The sequence below is a fragment of the Rhinoraja longicauda genome, chromosome 3 (assembly GCF_053455715.1).
Source record: "Rhinoraja longicauda isolate Sanriku21f chromosome 3, sRhiLon1.1, whole genome shotgun sequence".
NCBI lineage: Eukaryota > Metazoa > Chordata > Chondrichthyes > Rajiformes > Arhynchobatidae > Rhinoraja > Rhinoraja longicauda.
Window position 1 is genome coordinate 52,372,923 of NC_135955.1, and position 21,193 is coordinate 52,394,115.

The window sequence follows — 21,193 nt, forward strand, 5'->3', positions numbered from 1 at the left end:
GCTCTTTATCTCTCCACATCATCGTCTATATCTCCCATTTCCATTATCCCTTACCAGTCTGAAGAAGGATCTTGACCTGAAATTAGCAAATTTGCAGATGACACAAAGCTGGGTGGCAGTGTGAACTGTGAGGAAGATGCTATGAGGTTGCAGGGTGACTTGGACAGGTTGTGTGAGTGGGCGGATGCATGGCAGATGCAGTTTAATGTGGATAAATGTGAGGTTATCCACTTTGGTGGTAAGAATAGGAAGGCAGATTATTATCTGAATGGTGCCAAGTTAGGAAAAGGGGACGTACAATGAGATCTGGGTGTCCTAGTGCATCAGTCACTGAAAGGAAGCATGCAGGTACAGCAGGCAGTGAAGAAAGCCAATGGAATGTTGGCCTTCATAACAAGAGAAGTTGTATAGGAGCAAAGAGGTCCTTCTGCAGTTGTACAGGGCCCTAGTGAGACTGCACCTGGAGTACTGTGAGCAGTTTTGGTCTCCAAATTTGAGGAAGGATATTCTTGCTATTGAGGGCATGCAGCGTAGGTTCACTAGGTTAATTCCGGGACTGTCATATGTTGAAAGACTGGAGCGACTGGCGGGACTGTCATATGTTGAAAGACTGGAGCGACTAGGCTTGTATACGCTGGAATTTAGAAGGATGAGAGGGGATCTTATTGAAACATATAAGATTATTAAGGGATTGGACACGTTAGAGGCAGGAAACATGTTCCCAATGTTGGGGGAGTCCAGAACCAGGGGCCACAGTTTAAGAATAAGGGTTAGGCCATTTAGAACGGAGATGAGGAAAAGCTTTTTCAGTCAGAGAGTTGTAGAACTGTGGAATTCTCTGCCTCAGAAGGCAATGGAGGCCAAGTCTCTGGATGCTTTCAAGAGAGAGCTAGATAGAGCTCTTAAAGATAGTGGAGTCAAAGGGTATGGGGAGAAGGCAGGAACGGGGTACTGCTTGTGAATGATCAGCCATGAACACATTGAATGGCGGTGTTGGCTCGAAGGGCCGAATGGCTTCCTCCTGCACCTATTGTCTATTGAAATGCCACCCATTCCTTCTCTCCAAAGATGCTGCCTGTCTCAGAGTTACTGCAGCCTTTTGTGTCTTATCTTCCTACATATCTGAAAAAGATTGTCCCTCACCCCAGTTCTTGAAGATAAGACCATAAAGCTGCACAACAGTAAAAGACCAAGTGAAAGGGTGTGGCCCTGAAGTAGAGCTTCACAGCACTCCATGACATTCTAGTGCATCAATTTATACACGAGGCAAGCATAACTCCTGATGCAAATCAGAGTGCAGGCAAGTGAATAAGTGACTAAATTGCAAGTCCAAAAATGAAAGGTGGAATTGCTGGCAGTATAGTTGACAATATCTGAGAACAATAATAATATATTCCTTTATTCGTCCCACACGGGGAAATTTACAGTGTTACAGCGGCAAAGTGGATAGCAAGAGAGCAAGAGATCATTCATTATAAATAAAAGATACATAAATTGTCATCAGTTTTCTGTGTTCTTAGCTGTTATTGTTGACTCGTCTGCTGGGAGCAGTGCTGGTTGTGCAGTCTCACAGCAGCGGGAAGAAAGGACCTCCTATATCTCTCCTTCACGCACTTGGGGTGAAGGAGTCTGTCACTGAAGGAGCTACTCAGTGCAGTGACAGTGTCCTGCATGGGGTGGGAGTCGTTGTCCAGCAGCGATGTTAGCTTTGCCATCATCCTCTCTCCCACCACCTGCACTGAGCCGAGGGGGCAACCCAGGACAGAGCTGGCCTTCCTGACCAGCTTGTCGAGTCTCTTCCCTTCTGCCGCTGAGATGCTGCTGCTCCAGCAGACCACTCCATAGAAAATGGCCGATGCAACCACCGTGTTGTAGAAGGTCCTTAGGAGTGCCCCCTGCACTCCAAAGGACCCGAGTCTCCTTAGCAGATAATGTCTGCTCTGGCCCTTTCTGTATAGCGCATCGGTGTTTTCAGTCCAGTCCAGTTTATTGTTGAGGTAGACACCCATGTACTTATAAGAATCCACCCTCTCGATGTCCATTCCCTGGATGTTCACCGGTGTTGGGGGGACCTGGCTGCGCCTGCGGAAATCTACCACCATCTCCCTGGTTTTCCCCACGTTGATCCGGAGGCAGTTCCGCTGGCACCAGTCCACAAGCTCCTTGATCAGTTCTCTGTATGCCCAGTCCTCGTCGCCCGTGATGAGGCTGACGATGGCAGAGTCGTCAGAGAACTTCTGTAGATAGGAGTCTGCAGAGCTGTGCCTGAAGTCCGCAGTGTACAGGGTGAACAAGAATGTGCGGAACCCCAGTGCTGCAGACCACCCTGTCCGAGACCAGGTCCTTTGTCCTCGCATACTGTGGTCGGTTGGTGAGGTAGTCCAGAATCCAGGATGTGAGGTAGTGATCCACTCCTGCGCGCTCCAGCTTGCCCCCCAGAAGCCCCGGTTGGATGGTGTTGAATGTACTGGAGAAATCAAAGAACATGATTCTCACAGTGCTATCCGGCTTCTCCAGGTGTGAGAGAGCTCTGTTCCGCAGGTAGATGATGGCGTCTTCCACCCTGATGCGAGTCTGGCAGGCTAACTGCAGCGGATCCATTGATGGTCTCACCAGGGGGGCGGAGATGGGTGGGGACCAGACACTCCAGTGTCTTCATCAGGTGTGATGTCAGTGCCACTGGCCTGTAGCTGTTGAGTTCCTTCGGGTGCGGCGTCTTTGGTACCGGTACCACGCAGGATGTTTTCCACAGCTGTGGAACTCTCCCCAGTTTCAGGCTCAGATTGAAGACGTGCTCCACTATTCCGCACAGCTGGTCTGCACAGGACCTGAGGAGCCTCGAGCTGATGCCGTCCAGACCAGCCGCCTTCCTTGCATTGATCTTCCTGAGCTCATTTCTCACCTGGTCTGTGGAGAAAGACAGATTGGAGCACAGGGACTGGGTACTCAAGGGTGTGAGAGGAGGAGGGGGTGTGGGGGGTGGGGGTGGTGGGGTTGGGGTAGGAGAAGCAGAAGCAGTGGGTGGTGACTGTGACCCAAGTGCTGTGGGAGGGGAGGTGGGGCAGTGTACTGGGCGTGCAGACAAGGGGGGCTGCAGCAGGGGTGACTGGAGGGGTAGGTGACTGATCGAACCTGTTGAAGAAAAGGTTCAGATTGTTCACCCACTTCTGGTCCCCCACAGCCCGGGAGTCCGGTTCCTTGTACCCAGAGATGGTTTTGAGGCCTCTCCAGACTCCACTCCATAGACAAGTCAGCGAGTTATGCTTTAGAAATACAAAATTGAATAGCGTTACTATTTTGGATTCCGATAAATGGTCGCCAGCTTCTTGTCAGGTTCAGCTAACCTTATCATATCATATATCTACAGCCGGAAACAGGCCTTTTCGGCCCTCCAAGTCCGTGCCACCCAGTGATCCCCGTACATTAACACTATCCTACGGAAATGGGCCTTGTTGGTCCACCAAGTCCACGCCAACCAGTGATCACCCTATACACTATCACTACCCTACACACTAGGGTCAATTTACAATTTTACTGAAGCCTATTACCCCACAAACTTTGGCGTGTGGCAGGAAACCAGAGCAGAGAAGACCAAGTGAATCCAGAACCAGAACAGAGAAAACCCTCCTGGTCGCAGGGAGAATGTACATACTCCGTACTCTCAGCACCCGTAGTCAGGATTAAATCCAGGTCTCTGGCGCTGTAAGGCAGCAGCTCTACAACTAGGCCACTGTGCTGCCCTATTACAAAATATAAAATAAAATAAAAAGCACTCTATCTTTGAAATAAATATTTTAATTATACTTTTGTTTTAAACAGAAGCACAAAACACTTGAGCTTCATTTCCCCAATTGTATGCTTAAATCTACTCTGAGAATCAATATTTTCTAAGGTATATTGAAAAAAATCATGTAACTTTTCTTGCCCACATATGGTATTTATTCAATTGACACTTCATTTATTGGTGAAACTGCACTGGACACCAACTCTGAAATAAAATGAATGTTTGACGACCTAGCCACAGAAAACTAATCAACTGCCTACACAAGTGCAATTAATAAATATTTGTGATGAGCATCTACTGGCTTCTCATTGACGTAAATTGACATGGGATGAAAATCCTTCTATGTGCAAGAAAGTATGTACTTGTGATTTAAGTCGACGTGGAGAAAGGGACTCAAATTCCATAGACATAAAATGGTCAGAAGAATAATGCTAATTGTTAATCAAAGTAAGCTTGTGATAGTGAGCATCTTGTGTAAAAAGAAAAGCTAATCCACCAGTAGGACTAATACTGTTCCACCAAAAGAATAGTCTAGGAAGAAACATTCTCTCTCTCTCTCTCTCTCCTCCACCAAACTACCGCCAAATTTTCCCCATTCCCCATCCTTTACCTCCCCAAGCAATGTAGAACTATCATGTCATGAACTTTCTCTTCCTACTTAGCAACGCTCCATTTAACCAACCACAGAGATGCTCACTTGATCTTTCACGAGGTATATTGTATTGCCCAAGTCAGCAAAAATAAATGAGGTTGAAAATAAATTCCAAAAGTGAGCTTGGTCAACAACACAAAGCTTTTTATCTTAACACTGAAATCCACGTGTGAAGACACAAGAACAGATACAGAGAAAAATCAATGTCTCCATGAGAAAGCACCACTTCCAGTCTGTTGGTCTTGCGGGGTACCCACACAAGTGTGTATGCTCTTCTCTGCTCTTCTGGAAGAATGATCCCAGGATTGAGTTGGTTAACCTATTGTGAGCGTTCGTCGGCACTGGGCCTGTACTCGCTGGAAGTTTAGAAGAATTGGGGGGGTTTATCAATGAAACTTACCGAATAGTGTAAGGCTTACATAGAGTGGATGTGGAGAGGATGTTTCCACTAGTGGGAGAGTCTAGGACTAGAGGTCATAGCCTCAGAATTAAAGGACATTCCTTTAGGAAGATGAGGAGGAATTTATTTAGTCAGAGGGTGGTGAATCTATGGAATCGTTGTCACAGTAGGCCGTGAAGGCCAAGTCAATGGATATTTTTAAATCAGAGATAGATAGATTCATGTTTAGTACGGGTGTCAGGGGTTATGGGGAGAAGGCAGGCGAATGGGGTTAGGAGGGAGAGGTAGATCAGCCATGATTGAATGGGGTAGTAGGCTTGATGGGCCGAATGGCCTAAGTCTGCTCCTATCACTTATGACCTTGCGCCCTCTTGACTAGTGTTCAGCAGAGGGCTGTTCAGAACACAACATTTGGTTCCATTCCTCACTTGTGATTATGCTTTTGCCATCTTCATACTTTACCTGTTTAGCCATAGGTTATATGGTGCAGATGTTGCTCTTGCTTAGCAATTCCTTCTGACCAAAATTTTGTAGCATTTGTTGTTAGAAATTTCTAACTTGCAACCTGTTCTTGCTGTAACCAATGCAGAGCCAAACAACACCAACATCATTTGTGTTGAAAATCCTTGGTTTAATCTTCAATTCCAGATGCTTTGACATCCTGATGCTCTTCCATGTGGTAAAGAACAAGCTGGATTTGTTAATTCTGTTGTTGACCTCTGTCTTCCTTTGTGGCCATGTTATTTTCTAGGTTATCAAACTCTCTGGCTTCTATTATTTTGAAACAATTCATGTTTGAACTGAGATTATGCACCGGCAATGCAAAATTATTGTAAATAAATCTGAAGATGAGCAGCAAACGTGTTGCTAACAAAAAATTGCATATGGGGTGTGAGGTTTCAGAAATGAAAAATGCCTAATGATCCAAATGTCACATGTCTCTGGGAACGAAAATAAGGAGGACAGGCAAGTGATATGTCCTTCTACTTTACAGTCCAGGCAGTGGAATGGAAAATTGACCCCCAGTTGGTGCAGATTAGAGGGAGCTAATGTCTTACATCTGGCTGTGCTCGAATTGAACCTTGATATTGCTGTTAAGGGCCGAGGGTAGAAAAGTGTTCAAGTCTCCAATCTTGAAATTACTTATTCTTTGCATAACATTTCAAAAACATTTTTTAAAGCACTTATCCCTGCAGCACACTGCTCATCGTGGGTCTCCTTTTGTTGTAAGCACTTGAAGGTTATTTAAATCCAAACGTTAAGAAATAAATCTTAAATGGTTTACATAAATGCCATTGTCGATTCAAATTTGTAAGCAGTAATCCTCATCTATAGTAGTAGTAAAGTTAAAGTCTGCTGTATCCTATTGAGAAGAGTTAAATATGAAAATGTTTTCGATAGTTGTGAACATTATGAAGAATAATCACAGGTGCAACTTAAAAAGATAACAGCAAAAAAGTAGGAACTATTTAATTGAATGAATGAATAACTTTATTGGCTAAGTATGTACACATACAAGGAATGTGCCTTGGTGCTCCGCTCGCAAGTAGCAACACGAACATACAGTAAACAATTAAGAATAAAGCATAAAACATTAAGACATTAAGAATACACATTACAGTTTAAATATGTACATATTGAAGGAGAGCAATAAACAATCCTGAGGAGATTGTATGGTTTCAAGTCCATAAACAGTGGCATATCTCAACAGAACAGCCTAAGCTTGATGTTTAGTCATTGTGTCTCATTATAATATGCATAAATTGCCAATGTCAGTGGTGCTTCCATTGGAACCTTTCAGGACTAAATATTGTGCCATGTATCACATTGGCAGAGGCTCTGTTAGTCCAAGAAACAAGGCAAGGAAGGGTTTATAATGCCAATGAGTGGGGACAATGTTATCAATTAAGGTGAAATATATTCCTAGTGCTTTCATCAAGTGGCCTGTGGACTGAACTTTACCAGTTGATATTTTCTGTCATTAGATTCCTGTCACCCTACACCAATTTGGAGATTCAATGTCTCCTTACTATGTACTGGAGAAATCAAGAGTCAAGTCAAGTGTTCAATTATCATTCTTACTGACAACAGAACAAGGACATTTTTACTTGCAGCAGCTCGACAAGCTTGTAACACAATCCACATAGATAATATATGTTTTTATAAATCAGCAAATTAATAACCCCAAATACTGGTGCAAAAAAAAAGACCCAAATCCTAATGAAACCAAAGTTCATCAGTTAGTGTTATGTAATGTTCAAGAGCCTGATAGTTGTTGAGAAGAAGCTTTTCTTGAACCTGAGTGGTTTTATGACTTGCGGTTGAAGTTTAAACAGGTATGATATTCTTTGATATAAACTTGCTTGCTGTACCTTCAAATGTTCTGGAATACAACTAAAGGTAAAACAGCTAATGATCCATGATTTTAATGAAAAGATCTTAAAATAAAAGTGACCATTTTTGTGCTTAATCAAATGATCTTTAAGTCACAGGATCAACACTTGTCAAATATTTGATTCAGTGTCCTACTCGGAGAAGGCATCATGCAATCAGCAGCAGCAGCAATCAGCAGTAGCAGCAATCAGCAGTAGCAGCAGCAGCAATCAGCACTAGCAGCAGCAGCAAGCAGCAGTAGCAGCAGCAGTAGCAGCAGCAGTAGCAGCAGCAGCAGCAAGCAGCACCAAGCTGTGTTGCTTGGGAAGTAGTGTGTGGGGATTGTGTGGGGATAGTAAGGAGTAAGACCTGTGTGATCTCCCGGACTAGTTTCGATCGCCTAGCTTGGGGTCGGAGAGGAATTTCCCGGATTTTTTCCCAAATTGGCCTGGGTTTTTTATCCGGTTTTTCGCCTCTCCCAGGAGATCACTCAGTTCTTTTGGGTGGGCGGTTGGAGTAGCGGCCGGGCGGTAGGTTTAGTAACCGAGCACGGGGCTTTGTTTGGGGAGTATGACTGCCAGGGCAGTTTTTTGTTCTGGGTGTCAGATGTGGGGAATCTGGGAGTCTGATAGTCTTCCAGACATCCACATCTGCGCCAGGTGTGACGAGATGGGGCTCCTAAGGGACCGTATTAGGAACCTGGAGCGGCAGATTGATGACCTCCGTCTGATCAGGGAGAGTGAGGAGGTTATAGATAGGAGTTACAGGGAGGTGGTCACTCCTAGACCACGGGAGGTAGACAAGTGGGTCACTGTTAGGGGGGGCAAGGAACAGAGGCAGGGACTAGGGAGTACCCCGGTGGCTGTACCCCTTGGAAATAAGTACTCCTGTTTAAGTACTGTTGGGGGGGACAGCCTACCTGGGGGCAACGACGGTGCCCGGGCCTCTGGCAAGGAGTCCGGCCCTGTTGCTCAGAAGGGTAGGGAAAGGAAGAGGAGAGCAGTAGTAATAGGGGACTCTATAGTGAGGGGGTCAGATAGGCGTTTCTGTGGACGCAGTCGGGAGACCCGGATGGTGGTTTGCCTCCCTGGTGCCGGTGTCCGGGATGTGTCTGAGCGTGTCCAGGATATCCTGAAAGGGGAGGGAGAGGAGCCAGAGGTCGTGGTACATATAGGTACCAACAATATAGGTAGGATAAGGGAAGAGGTCCTGAAAGGAGAATTCAGGGGGCTAGGAAGAGAGTTAAAAAAAAGGACTTCCAAAGTAATAATCTCAGGCTTACTGCCTGTGCCACGCGATAGTGAGAATAGGAATGGAGTGAGGTGGAGGATAAATACGTGGCTGAGGAACTGGTGCAGGGAGCAGGGTTTCAAGTTTCTGGATCATTGGGACCTCTTCTGGGGGAAGTATGACCTGTTCAAAAAGGACGGGTTGCATCTGAACCCGAGGGGAACCAATATCCTGGCGGGGAGATTTGCTAAAATAACTGCGGAGACTTTAAACTAGTACGGTTGGGGGGAGGGACTCAAACACAGATAGCTAATAGGCAGTGTGTGAGGCAGGAGGCAGAAAAGGGAAACACTCAGACCCAATATGTAGGAGAGAAAGAAGGGAAAAGAAATAAACTGAGAATAAGAAATGATGGGTCCCTTAAATGTGTATATTTTAATGCTAGGAGCATTGTAAGAAAGGTGGATGAGCTTAGAGCCTGGATTGACATCTGGAAGTATGATGTTGTGGCGATCAGTGAAACATGGTTGCAGGAGGGTTGCGATTGGCAATTAAATATTCCAGGATTTCATTGTTTCAGATGTGATAGAATCGGAGGGGCAAGAGGTGGGGGTGTTGCATTGCTTGTTAGGGAGGATATCACAGCAGTGCTTTGGCAGGACAGACTAGAAGGCTCGATTAAGGAGGCTGTTTGGGTGGAACTCAGAAATGAGAAAGGTTTAGCAACACTTATAGGGGTGTATTATAGACCGCCAAATAGGGAACGAGAATTGGAAGAGCAAATATGTAAGGAGATAGCAGATATTAGTAGTAAGCACAGAGTGGTGATTGTGGGTGATTTCAATTTTCCGTATATAGACTGGGAATCACATTCTGTTAAAGGGCTGGATGGTTTGGAGTTTGTAAAATGTGTGCAGGATAGTTTTTTGCAGCAATACGTAGAGGTGCCTACCAGAGAAGCGGCAGTGTTGGACCTCCTGTTAGGAAATGAGATGGGTCAGGTGACGGAGGTATGTGTTGAGGAGCACTTTGGGTCTAGTGATCATAATGCCATTAGTTTCAATATCATTATGGAGAAGGTCAAATCTGGACCAAGGGTTGAGATTTTGGATTGGAGAAAGGCTAATTTTGAGGAGATGAGAAAGGATTTAAAAGGAGTGAAATGGAAATTGTTGTTTTATGAAAAGGATATAATAGAGAAATGGAGGATATTTAAAGGTGAAATTTTGAGAGTACAGAGTCTTTATGTCCCTGTTCGGTGGAAAGGAAAGAATAATAATTTGAAAGAGCCGTGGTTTTCCAGGGAAATTGGACACTTGGTTCGGAAAAAGAGGGAGATATACAATAAATATAAGCGGCAGGGAGTAAATGAGGTTCTTGAGGAATATAAAGAATGTAAAAGGAATCTTAAAAAGGAAATTAGAAAAGCGAAAAAAAGATATGAGGCTGCTTTGGCAAGTAATGTAAAAGTAAACCCCAAGGGGTTCTACAGATATGTCAATAGCAAAAGGATAGTGAGGGATAAAATTGGTCCATTAGAGAGTCAGAGTGGACAGCTATGTGCTGAGCCGGAAGAAATGGGGGAGATATTAAACAATTTTTTTTCTTCGGTATTTACCGAGGAGAAGGATATTGAATTATGTGAGGTAAGCGAAACAAGTAGAGTAGTGATGGAAATTAGGAGGATTAAAGAAGAGGAGGTACGGACACTTTTGAAGAATATAAAAGTGGATAAGTCTCCAGGTCCTGATAGGATATTCCCTAGGACATTGAGGGAAGTTAGTGCAGAAATAGCAGGGGCTATGACGGAAATATTTCAAACGTCATTAGAAACAAGGATGGTGCCGGAAGATTGGCGCATTGCGCATGTTGTGCCTTTGTTTAAAAAAGGTTCTAAAAGTAAACCTAGCAATTATAGACCTATTAGTTTGACGTCTGTGGTGGGAAAATTAATAGAAAAGATACTTAGGGACAATATATATAATTATTTGGATAATCAAGGCCTGATTAGAAACGGTCAACATGGATTTGTGCCTGGAAGGTCATGTTTGACTAATCTTCTTGAATTTTTTGAAGAGGTTACCAGGGAAATTGATAAGGGCAAGGCTGTGGATGTTGTCTATATGGACTTCAGTAAGGCATTTGACAAGGTTCCACATGGAAGGTTGATTAAGAAGGTTAAATCGTTGGGTATTAATAGTGAGGTTGCAAGATGGATTCAACAATGGCTGAATGGGAGATACCAGAGGGTAACAGTTGACAATTGTATGTCAGGTTGGAGGCCAGTGTCTAGTGGAGTGCCCCAAGGATCTGTGTTGGGTCCACTGTTGTTTGTCATTTACATTAATGATCTGGATGATGGTGTGGCAAATTGGATTAGTAAATATGCAGATGATACTAAGATAGGTGGAGTAGTTGATAGTGAGGTAGATTTTCAAAGTCTACAGAGAGACTTGGGCCTTTTGGAAGGGTGGGCTGAAAGATGGCAGATGGAGTTTAATGCTGATAAGTGTGAGGTGCTGCATTTTGGTAGGACAAATCAAAATAGGACGTACAGGGTAAATGGTAGGGAATTGAGGAATGCAGTGGAACAGAGGGATCTGGGAATAACTGTGGATTGTTCCCTGAAGGTGGAATCTCATGTGGATAGGGTGGTGAAGAAGGCGTTTGGTATGCTTGCCTTTATAAATCAGAGCATCGAGTATAGAAGTTGGGATGTAATGTTGAAATTGTATAGGGCATTGGTGAGGCCGAATCTGGAGTATGGTGTGCAGTTCTGGTCGCCAAATTATAGGAAGGATGTCGACAAAATGGAGAGGGTACAGAGGAGATTTACTAGAATGTTGCCTGGGTTTCAGCACTTAGGCTACAGAGAGAGGTTGAACAGGTTGGGTCTTTATTCTTTGGAGCATAGAAGGTTGAGGGGGGACTTGATAGAGGTTTTTAAAATTTTGAGAGGGACGGACAGAGTTGACGTGGGTAGGCTTTTCCCTTTGAGAGTGGGGAAGATTCCAACAAGGGGACATAGCTTCAGAATTGAGGGACAAAGGTTTAGGGGTAACATGAGGGGGAACTTCTTTACTCAGAGGGTTGTGGCTGTATGGAATGGGCTGCCGGTGGAAGTGGTGGAGGCTGGCTCGATTTTATTATTTAAGAGTAAATTGGATAGGTATATGGATAGGAGGGGATTGGAGGGTTATGGTCTGAGTGCAGGTAGATGAGACTAGGTCAGGGAGAATGGTCGGCGTGGACTGGTAGGGCCGGACAGGCCTGTTTCCATGCTGTAGTTGTTATATGTTATATGTTATATGACAGAAAATCTTGTAGCTTTGGACTTCATCACATCAGGAAGAACCCAGAGAGGACTATGGTATCTTCTAGGACTTGACCCCAAACGGCAAGATTGGAGCATTTTGTAAATACTATCATTAGGCTCCCTTGCTTCGATTAGTTTATGTTGACACTCGGCATCGAGGATCATGTGGGCATCCACCCACCACCAAAGTCCATTTTGTCTGCTGTCAACGAGTCACACATCTGACCTTTGGTGGTCGCTCTTGACTGGATCAGATAGTAACGAGTGCCTTAAAGTGGAGTAATTTGGAAAAACGATTTAGTGATAAAGATAATTTATAAATATTTTATTTTCTACAGGACCCAAAGATTTGCACTTTATTTGGAAGAAAAATGGTCAACGGGTGACTGATTCTGTCAAGCACCAAACTCAGGCATTAAGAGATGGGAAAATCCATGCAATCAGCTGGTTGAAGGACATAGTAACTATTGACACGCGATATCATTGTCTCGTTATATCCAAAAAAGGAACTGCGCAGTCAAATGTACTCATCATAGTTGAAGGTAAGTAATGAAACAGTAATTTGCATTGGTGTGATGCCTGCAACTTGAAATTTTTTTTTGGCATAGTAGGGAGCAAAATGTAATTGGGGATAAATAAACTACAGGACCAAAGCCAATATTTTAAAAATATTTGTGAATGTCCCTGAGGAGAGCTGCATTCAGGCACTTGGGTGGGAGTGAACTGTTGCTTCTGTGTGCATGGGTGGGGAATATCTGTATTTTGCCCCAGGTGAAGGGATGGCTCTAAATGAACATGCAAGGACATTGAAGGAGTATTCTTATGTGCCTAGCTCCCTTTTCTTGTAGAAGGTAGACACAAAATGCTGGAGTAACTCAGCAGGTCAGGCAGCATCTCTGGAAAGAAGGAATGGGTGACTTTGTGGTCGAGACCCTTCTTCAGACTGAAGGCTGACTCGCTACCATCTCCCTTTTCTTGTTTATGGTTTTGCAAAGTACTAGCAAAGACTTGGTTCCTGTGCTCCCTCTTATAGTTGGTATGCACTGTCGTTATATTGTGACAGTGCGACTGGGTTGTTGATTTATGGACAATAAACCTTTTGTTGGTATTGAGGCAAATAGATTATTCCTCCTTCCTTTTTCCTCCTCGTCTCCCCCTCCCCTCCCCCTACAATCAGTCTGAAGAAGGGTCCAGGCGTGAAACGTCACCAATCCATTTTCTTCAGCGATGCTTCCTGACCTGCTGTGTTAGTCCAGCATTTTGTGTCTATCTGAGATTATTCCATTCCACTCTGCATGTGTTGAAAATTGTCATGGCAGCTGGGGGTCAATCAAGCAATGTGAAACACCAAACACACATAAAACTGTGACTTCACCTGGTAGGAATCTTATTTTAGATACATCTGGTGCTCTTACTGTTGCTATTATTTTCAAATCCCTCTCTTTGAACCAGATTTGGTCCTGTGAATTGACTTAACATTGGAAAGCATTGGATATACCTGAGCAGAACTGGCACTGGGGTTGCACATTTGTGAGGTAATTAGTTGGAATAGGCAAGGAAATAATAAATGGCGTGATACTGTGGTATAATACACCAGGTGACCCAAGAGTGTAGAGTCCTCGATTACTGAAGATAGCTGGACAGATGGACTAGGTGACCAATAATGTGGGATACTTGCCTTCATTAATCGAGCTATTGAACATGGGCTGGAAAGTTTTTACTAAAATGTTATAAATACTAGATAGGGTAGTAGTGCACACACTTCTGGCCACCAGAGTACAAAGATAATGTGTTAGCAATAGAGAAGGTTAAAAAATGGTTTATTAGGATATTTCTAGGAGTGCCACAAAATATAGTGGACAAGAATTTGACAGAGACCATTCGGGGTAGATGAAGCAAGATGCACTAACATTGGCACTGCCCAACAACATAACAATGGCTTGGCGGCATCCCGGCCTACATGGTTAAACTAGTGATTGCCTCATTCCACTAAAGTCACATTGTAGGTGCTTGGTTCTTAAGATTTTTATTTTTCCATTATTATTTATTATACTGAAGTTAATAGCAATCAGGCTGCAACCTGATGTGATGCTGATGTGGCATTTAACATGTGGCACATAGAGGAAGTGAGCAAAGGTTTGAATCACCAGTATCACAATTTGTTCGCCTCATTGACTAATTAGAGAATTACCATTGTCAGTGGAGGATATGAAAGTAGTGGACGTTACCCTAGGTTGTTGTAGTGAAATGTGACTGAGTCATGGGATCTTGTTGTGATACAAGCTCAATTTCCAATGCACAGTGTTGGTACTCAGTCAGTGGTGAAAGAAATGTTCGTCAATTTCTCCAGTGACCGAGGGGAGAAAATTGGTCTGCAAAGAAATCATGAAGAACTAGGAATATTGTGTACATGGTGTTCACCAAACAGTTCTTGAAGGAAATGACTCTTGCTGTCAAAATGATATGTAAACTATTTGGCAAACAAAAGATCAAAATGGAAAATTGTTCTCTGCTACCTATTGCTGAGGTTATAAGGATAAAATAAAATGGCCACTAGCTTGCTTCCTGAGATGAAAGGATCACCTTATGAAGAAAGGTTCAGTTTGTTGGGTCCATACCCATTAGAGTTCAGAACAATGCAATGAGATTTTATCAAAATATCTCGGGGCTAATGGTCTTGACCTGGTCAAAACTGAGAGTTGTTTCATCAGAGAAAGGATCTTGAGAAAAACCTCTCCAGATCTTGGGGCTATTGTTTCAGAATTGCCCTTTTAAGACAAAGACGAAGACAAAATCCTTCTTGGGGATCATGGATCTCTGGAATTCTACATCCCATGAATATATTCAGTAAGTAAATAGTAATTACACGAGAAGGCGTATTCCATGGGGCTGTAAGATGCAATATGTACCTGGACTTTCCAAAGAAAGCGCGGAATTATATGAAGAGTATGTTGCCATGTTTGAAGAAGTTCCTTTCTCTGATGAAACAACTGAAGTGGGCGAGAAAGTGATGGAATGCATATCGCAGGAGCGTCGTAAGACCTGGCAAGCCTTGATAGAGTCTACCGATCTGTCGCAAAACAGCAAGAAAGCATGGCCAACCATCCGAAAACTTTGTGGCGACCCGAAAGCACCACCTCAACCTCCCAAAGTCACTGCAAATCAAGTTGCCAACCAACTGCTACAGAACGGCAAAAGTGGAAAGATGAAGAACAAGATCAAACTTGACCGCAAGACATACAGCAAAGACCTGGTCACACTCGACCCATGACTATGGAAGAGCTGGAAAAGGGCATCTCTTCACTGAAGCCAGGAAAAGCAATTGGCCGGGATAACATCTCAACAGAGCAGATTAAGAACTTTGGACCTGTTGCTAAGAAATGGCTGTTACAGCTGTACAACCACAAGCTTCCTAAGATCTGGAAGAAAGCACATGTACTGGCACTCCTGAAACCCGGGAAAGATCCATCGATTCCTAAGAGCTTTGGGCCAATCTCACTTCTGAGTTATACATACAAGCCCTTTGAACACCTGATACTTGAGAGTTGAACTGTTGTTGATGATCTCCTCATCCCAGAGCAAGCTGGTTTCCGCCCTGGCAAGTCTACGACGAGCTGTACTCCACCTCACTCAACACATTGAAGGTGGTTTTGAGGAAGGGAAAGTAACGGGTGTTGTGTTTGTCGACCTCTCAGCTGCTTACGACACTGTTAACCATAGATGTCTTCTCCACAAGATCCTGGAGCTTACCAAGGATATCCGTCTAACAGAATTGATTGAATTGATGCTCGAGAACAGGTACTTCTTTGTCGAACAGGGTAGTAAGAAGAGCAAATGGCGGAAACCCAAGAACGGACCACCACAGGGAAGTGTGCTTGCACCAATACTGTTCAACATCTACACTAAAGACCAACCTAGAAGTGAAGGTACATGTCGCTTTATCTATGTAGACGACCTTGGTGTAGCTGCCCAAGACAGTGACTTCAGTGCTGTTGAAGAACGACTCTCAAATGCCCTCAACAAACTAACAACTTACTATGAAGAGAACCACCTCCGTGCAAATCCATCAAAGACACAGGTGATTGCATTCCAACTGCGCAACCGTGAAGTCAAACACCGACTGAACGTCACCTGGTCTTGTACCCCTCTTGAAAACTGCGATCACCCAGTATATCTAGGAGTCACCTTGGATCGTTGTCTCTCCTTCAAGACCCATGTTAAGAAGACAAAAGCTAGTCTGTGCAAGAAACAACATTGTCAGCAAACTTACTGGAACAAGATGGGGCGCATTTCCTGACACACTACGATCAACTGCCTTGGGCCTTTGCTACTCAATGGCAGAGTATGCATGCCCAGTCTGGGAAAGATCAGCCTGTGCTAAGAAGATTGATCCAGCCATCCCTTATCACTGGATGTCTTAGACCGACATCAACTGACAGCCTATAAATACTATCTGGTATAGAGCCACCAGAGATTTGTCACAGTGCAGCAAGCAGTAGAGACCGCCATCGCCAGACCACCGATGTACGACATCCCCTATTCGACCATGAACCCGCAAAGAGCCGGTTAAAGTCCAGGAAAAGCTTCCTCAACGAAGTTGAACCAAATGCTGAAACTGAAGGTACAAGAGTTGCATTATGGGAAGAGAGACTAGCCAATCTCCAATCAACGACATCCATGTCCATAAGTGCTAGAGAAGAACTTCCTCCTGGTGCCGAATCAAGCTGGGCTGAATGGAAATGCCTCAACAGACTGAGAGCTGGTACTGGTCGTTGTAAAGCGACTCTCAAGAAGTGGGGTTATATGGACACTGAAGACGTCATCTGCATATGTGGCACTGAACCACAAACTATGGAGCACCTATTGAGATATCCTCTATTGGAGCATGAATGCAAAGCTGAGGACCTCGCAGAGAACAATGATATTGCTAAGAATTGTGTTCAGTTTTGGCTGAAACACAATATCTAGCATGTGTGGACACGATAAGAAGAAAGAGTAAAATAGACTTTTGAACAAATGCAGGATCAAAGAGCAAATGATAAACTGCTGGAGGAATCTGCGGAGGGAAATTATACCGGCAACGTTTTGGGTCAGGGCCTTTCTTCAAACTGATGGAGTAGAAGGGAGATAGTTGATAAAGAGGCAAGGGGAACGGGTAAGTTAGATCCGCAAGTATAAGGTAATTCCGGGTAAGAAGGTGTAGACTGGCAGAATCAAGGGATGTTAGAAACAGACAGGAGAGTGGAGCTAACTCTAAGATTAGATTAGTCATGATCCTATTAAATGGCAGAATAGGTCCATTTGGTCTGGTCCCCCTCCTACTTGAAATGATCTTAAGGAATGTGTGGGAGAGAATCAAAGTGACAGTGGGAGTATTGCACCCAACTGAAAACACATACCTTCAGATTCAGGAAGCAGCTGCTTCCCAGTTGTTAATCGGCAAATGAACGGTTCTCTCATCAGCTCGAGTGCGGTCCTGATCTCCCATCTACCTCACTGGAGACCTTTGAACTATGTTTAATTGGACTTTATTGAATTTCAATGTTATATCTTTGGACTAAATGTTATACCCTTTATCCTTTCTCTGTGCACCGTGGACAACCAAATTGTATTCATGTGTAGTCTTTTCCTTGACTGGATAGCACGCAAACAAAAATCTTTTCAGTATACCTCTGACAATAATAAACTAAACTACAACTGTAATTAAAAGTGTCCATACTTGATCAACTTAAAAGACATTTAATTTTTATATCGAAGGTATTTATTCACAAAATGCTGGAGTAACTCAGCAGGTCAGGTAGCATCTCAGGAGAGAAAGAATGGGCGACGTTTCGGGTTGAGAAGTTTTCTTGCTAATAATCATTCTTGTTGGTGGGGGGGGGGGAGCGGGGGTCACCTACTATTTGCTACTACAAACCCCATGCAAGTGATTGTCTATGAGTTTGATGCTTGCACATCAATAATTGGTCGATAATGAAACAATCCAGTTTGTCTTTGAACCATCTGAGAGTGTGTGTGCTGCAGCTCTGATTACATTTATGGACCATTTGACCACGTCTGCACATCAAGCCAGAGTTTTCTGGTATACCAAGGCACTGAGGTATTCTAAATGGAGATCTTGAGGATCTATAAACTAGGCAGATTTTATTTTTTTAGAATTTATTTAAAAATCAAATTTTTTTTTGGTCCTGTCACTATTTATAAGTAAAAAGTTTATTGTTCCCAGTGATAGCTTTTTTCCCCCTTTACATCTCTGCAGACAGGGTCCTCCGGAATGTGTTGCATTGCCACATGCAGGTAGTTTGAAATGTACAGTTCCTTACTAGAGCTTGGAGTTTGAACCGATACACAACAGTCATGAATGAATGAATGAATGAATACTTTATTGTCACGATGAAAGATCCTGACTTGAAGCATCAACAGAAGCTGCTTGATCTGTTGAATTCCTTCGCCAGATTTTATTTTGTTGCTCTAAATTTCAGCATCTGCAGTCTTGCATGTTTCCAGTTCACATCATCTCCTGGAATTGCTTTCACGCAGCTTAACATGGTTTCATGGTGCCAATGATGATTCATTTGAATATGAGGCATTAATTTCCAGTTACAGGCACATTAAATTAGATAACTTGCTGATCATAGCTAATGAATTTATTTTGTTTTGGATTTAGATGCCCTTGCCAAAAGCAAATGGTCAACAGAGCTGACAAAATGGAGGAAGGCAGCCGATGAGCATGAGAAAGTGATGCAAGCATGGATGAAGTCATGGGTAAGAAGAAGCAGTGCAAAGTATATCCATTATCACCTGAAGTTCCACATGAACGGCACAAGCTTAAGCATTCCAATTCTCTCCACCCACCCCCTCGAATCCCATTCTTTCAGCATGCAGTTTTGGGCTTTATTATCTCATCCTAAAGCAGCAAATTTAAGAATCGACATGCTTTATTAGTTTATTTGCTTGTTAACACGAGTCTTTCTTGTATTCTTGCAATTTGTTTTATTGTTCATGAGGCCAGACAATCCACTGCAATGGGAAACTGAGTTAAGTCGCTAAGGGGCACATTAATGTTCTGTGGATTGATTTTATCTTGAGTGTCACAAACTTGCAATCTTCCATGACCCTATTATTTCTCCTGGAAGCATAATTGAGAGTGGAAACTTGGATGGTATCTCAGACAATGCTGGGGTTCAGTTTACCATCTTATTGGGCAGGAGCCTTGAATGAAGCCAATGTGAAGGAAGGAACTGCAGATGCTGGTTTGAACTGAAGATAGACACAAAAAGCTGGAGTGAGCTTCAGACTGAAAAAGGGTCTCAACCCGAAACGTCACCCATTCCTTCTTGCCAGAGATGCTACCTGGCCCGCTGATTTACTCCAGCTTTCCATCAACCACAACATGAACTTGTGTTAGTGACCTTTTCATTGTGTTATACTTGAACGAGATAACATCATAACAACAAATGCAAGTACCAAAGTCCCAAACAAAATTTGATACCTAACTACTTAAAGAGATATTCAGGTAAATGACCAAAAACTTAAATTACAGCCACTGACATTTGAATAATTATATCTGAAACTCATAGGTGCCTTGAAATCTTGGCATTTTCTCAGGCTGGAGGAATTTACAGAAGGATGAGTCTTTGACAGGTTTAAAACCAAAGATAAATGAAAAGAAAAGAAAGTTTTTGCCCATTTTCAAGGATGTGGGTGCCTGAGGCACATCTGCAATTACAGCCCATTCCCGATTACTCTTGAATGTAAACAATTAGATAGCGAGGAAGATTATCAATATAGATCAGTTGGAAATCTGGACAAAGAAATGGCAGAAATGTTTTCCAGCATTTGTCTAATCATCTGCCAATTGAACCCCTGCCCCCCCCCCCATATGCATCCACCTATCACTTGCCAAACTTTCCACCTCTCTTCCAGTTTTCTCCTCCCCTGCCCCCTCACTACAATTAGTTTGAATAAGGGCCCCAGCCTGAAATGTCACCTATCCATGTTCTCCAGAGATGCAGCCTAAACTGTTGAGTTACTTCAGCTCTTAAGTGTCTAATCTTAAATCTATGTTGACTTTGCTTGATCAGATCATGAAAGATAAATTGTTTGATGTATTAATAATAATAATATATTCCTTTATTTGTCCCGCACCGGGGAAATTTGCAGTGTTACAGCAGCAAAGTGGATAGCAAGAGACATTCATTATAAATAAAAAATAAAGATAAGGATAATTGTCATCATTAACTGTTACTGTTAACTGGTCTGCTGGGAGCAGTGCTGGTTGTGCAGTCTCACAGCAGCGGGAAGGAAGGACCTCTGATATCTCTCCTTCACACACTTGGGGTGAAGGAGTCTGTCACTGAATGAGCTACTCAGTGCAGTGACAGTGTCCTGCATGGGGTGGGAGTCGTTGTCCAGCAGCGATGTTATCTTTGCCATCATCCTCCTCTCTCCCACAGCCTGTACTGAGTCGAGGGGGCAACCCAGGACAGAGCTGGCCTTCCTGATCAGCTTGTCAAGTCTCTTCCCCTCCGCTGCTGAGATGCTGCTGCTCCAGCAGACCACTCCATAGAAGATGGCTGATGCCACCACAGTGTTGTAGAAGGTCCTTAGGAGTGCCCCCTGCACTCCAAAGGACCTGAGTCTCCTCAGCAGGTAAAGTCTGCTCTGGCCCTTTTTGTACAGTGCATTGATATTTTCAGTGCTATATTAGTGCTCTTTGATGATCTATCTGGCAGAGTAGTTGAGAAGGAACAAGTAGTTATGGTGCTTGTGGATTTTCAGGCTACATTTGACAAATTTCCTTAGATGAGGTTTTCCGAGCAAAGTTAGAGCAGGTGGAAGTGGACGTCATAGACCAGTATGGTTTGAGAATCAGTTGACAGACAGGAAACAGGTTAAATAAAATAGTCGTCGTCTCCTCCCCACCAATGAATCTCAGCCCAATTGGTGGGATGGCAGTTGGGAAGTGATAAGCCATCATTATTTTATAGAAACAGGTGATGCATTCCCTTTCCCACTCCCTCTGATTCTACCAGAAATGTTCCAAGGCCTTTTATGTTTAAGTGCCAGTTAGAATAAAAGCAGAAAATGAACTGGATGGAAGCCATGCACAAAGTGCACAGTGTTTTCACGAGATCTTAAATAATTATGCCTGATCACTGAAATGCAAGGAATGTGAGATAGTGCAGAGAAAAACAAATTGCCTTTTCTAGTCAGTAGCAATCTGAGTTAATACAAAAGATTTGTGAACCCTGGTCTCTTCAACCTTGAAGGGAATATTTATGATGGTAAACTCAAAAGTAAATGGAATAATAAGCGAGTTCGGTATCTCGGCTGCACATGCCCAGGTCATAGGTCATTCAGGATCAACATTCTCGCCAGCTGAGTTGCTGCATGTATACAGACCTGCGTTTCATACGTACTTTCCAGTTTCGCTTC

General features: G+C 43.4%; 1 protein-coding gene across 3 annotated transcripts in view; it reads left to right on the forward strand.

Moving 5' to 3' along the window:
- sema4d (sema domain, immunoglobulin domain (Ig), transmembrane domain (TM) and short cytoplasmic domain, (semaphorin) 4D) overlaps positions 1-21,193 on the forward strand; it is a 169,107-nt gene that overhangs the window by 145,234 nt on the left and 2,680 nt on the right. For 2 of the 3 annotated variants that reach the window (XM_078396119.1, XM_078396120.1), the window contains 2 exons: positions 12,094-12,297; positions 18,423-18,520. In XM_078396119.1, coding sequence (XP_078252245.1) covers positions 12,094-12,297; positions 18,423-18,520 — 302 coding nt within the window. Of the gene's footprint in view, positions 1-12,093; positions 12,298-18,422; positions 18,521-21,193 lie in introns of those variants that run through there. The other variant, XR_013547055.1, reaches the window with a different exon arrangement.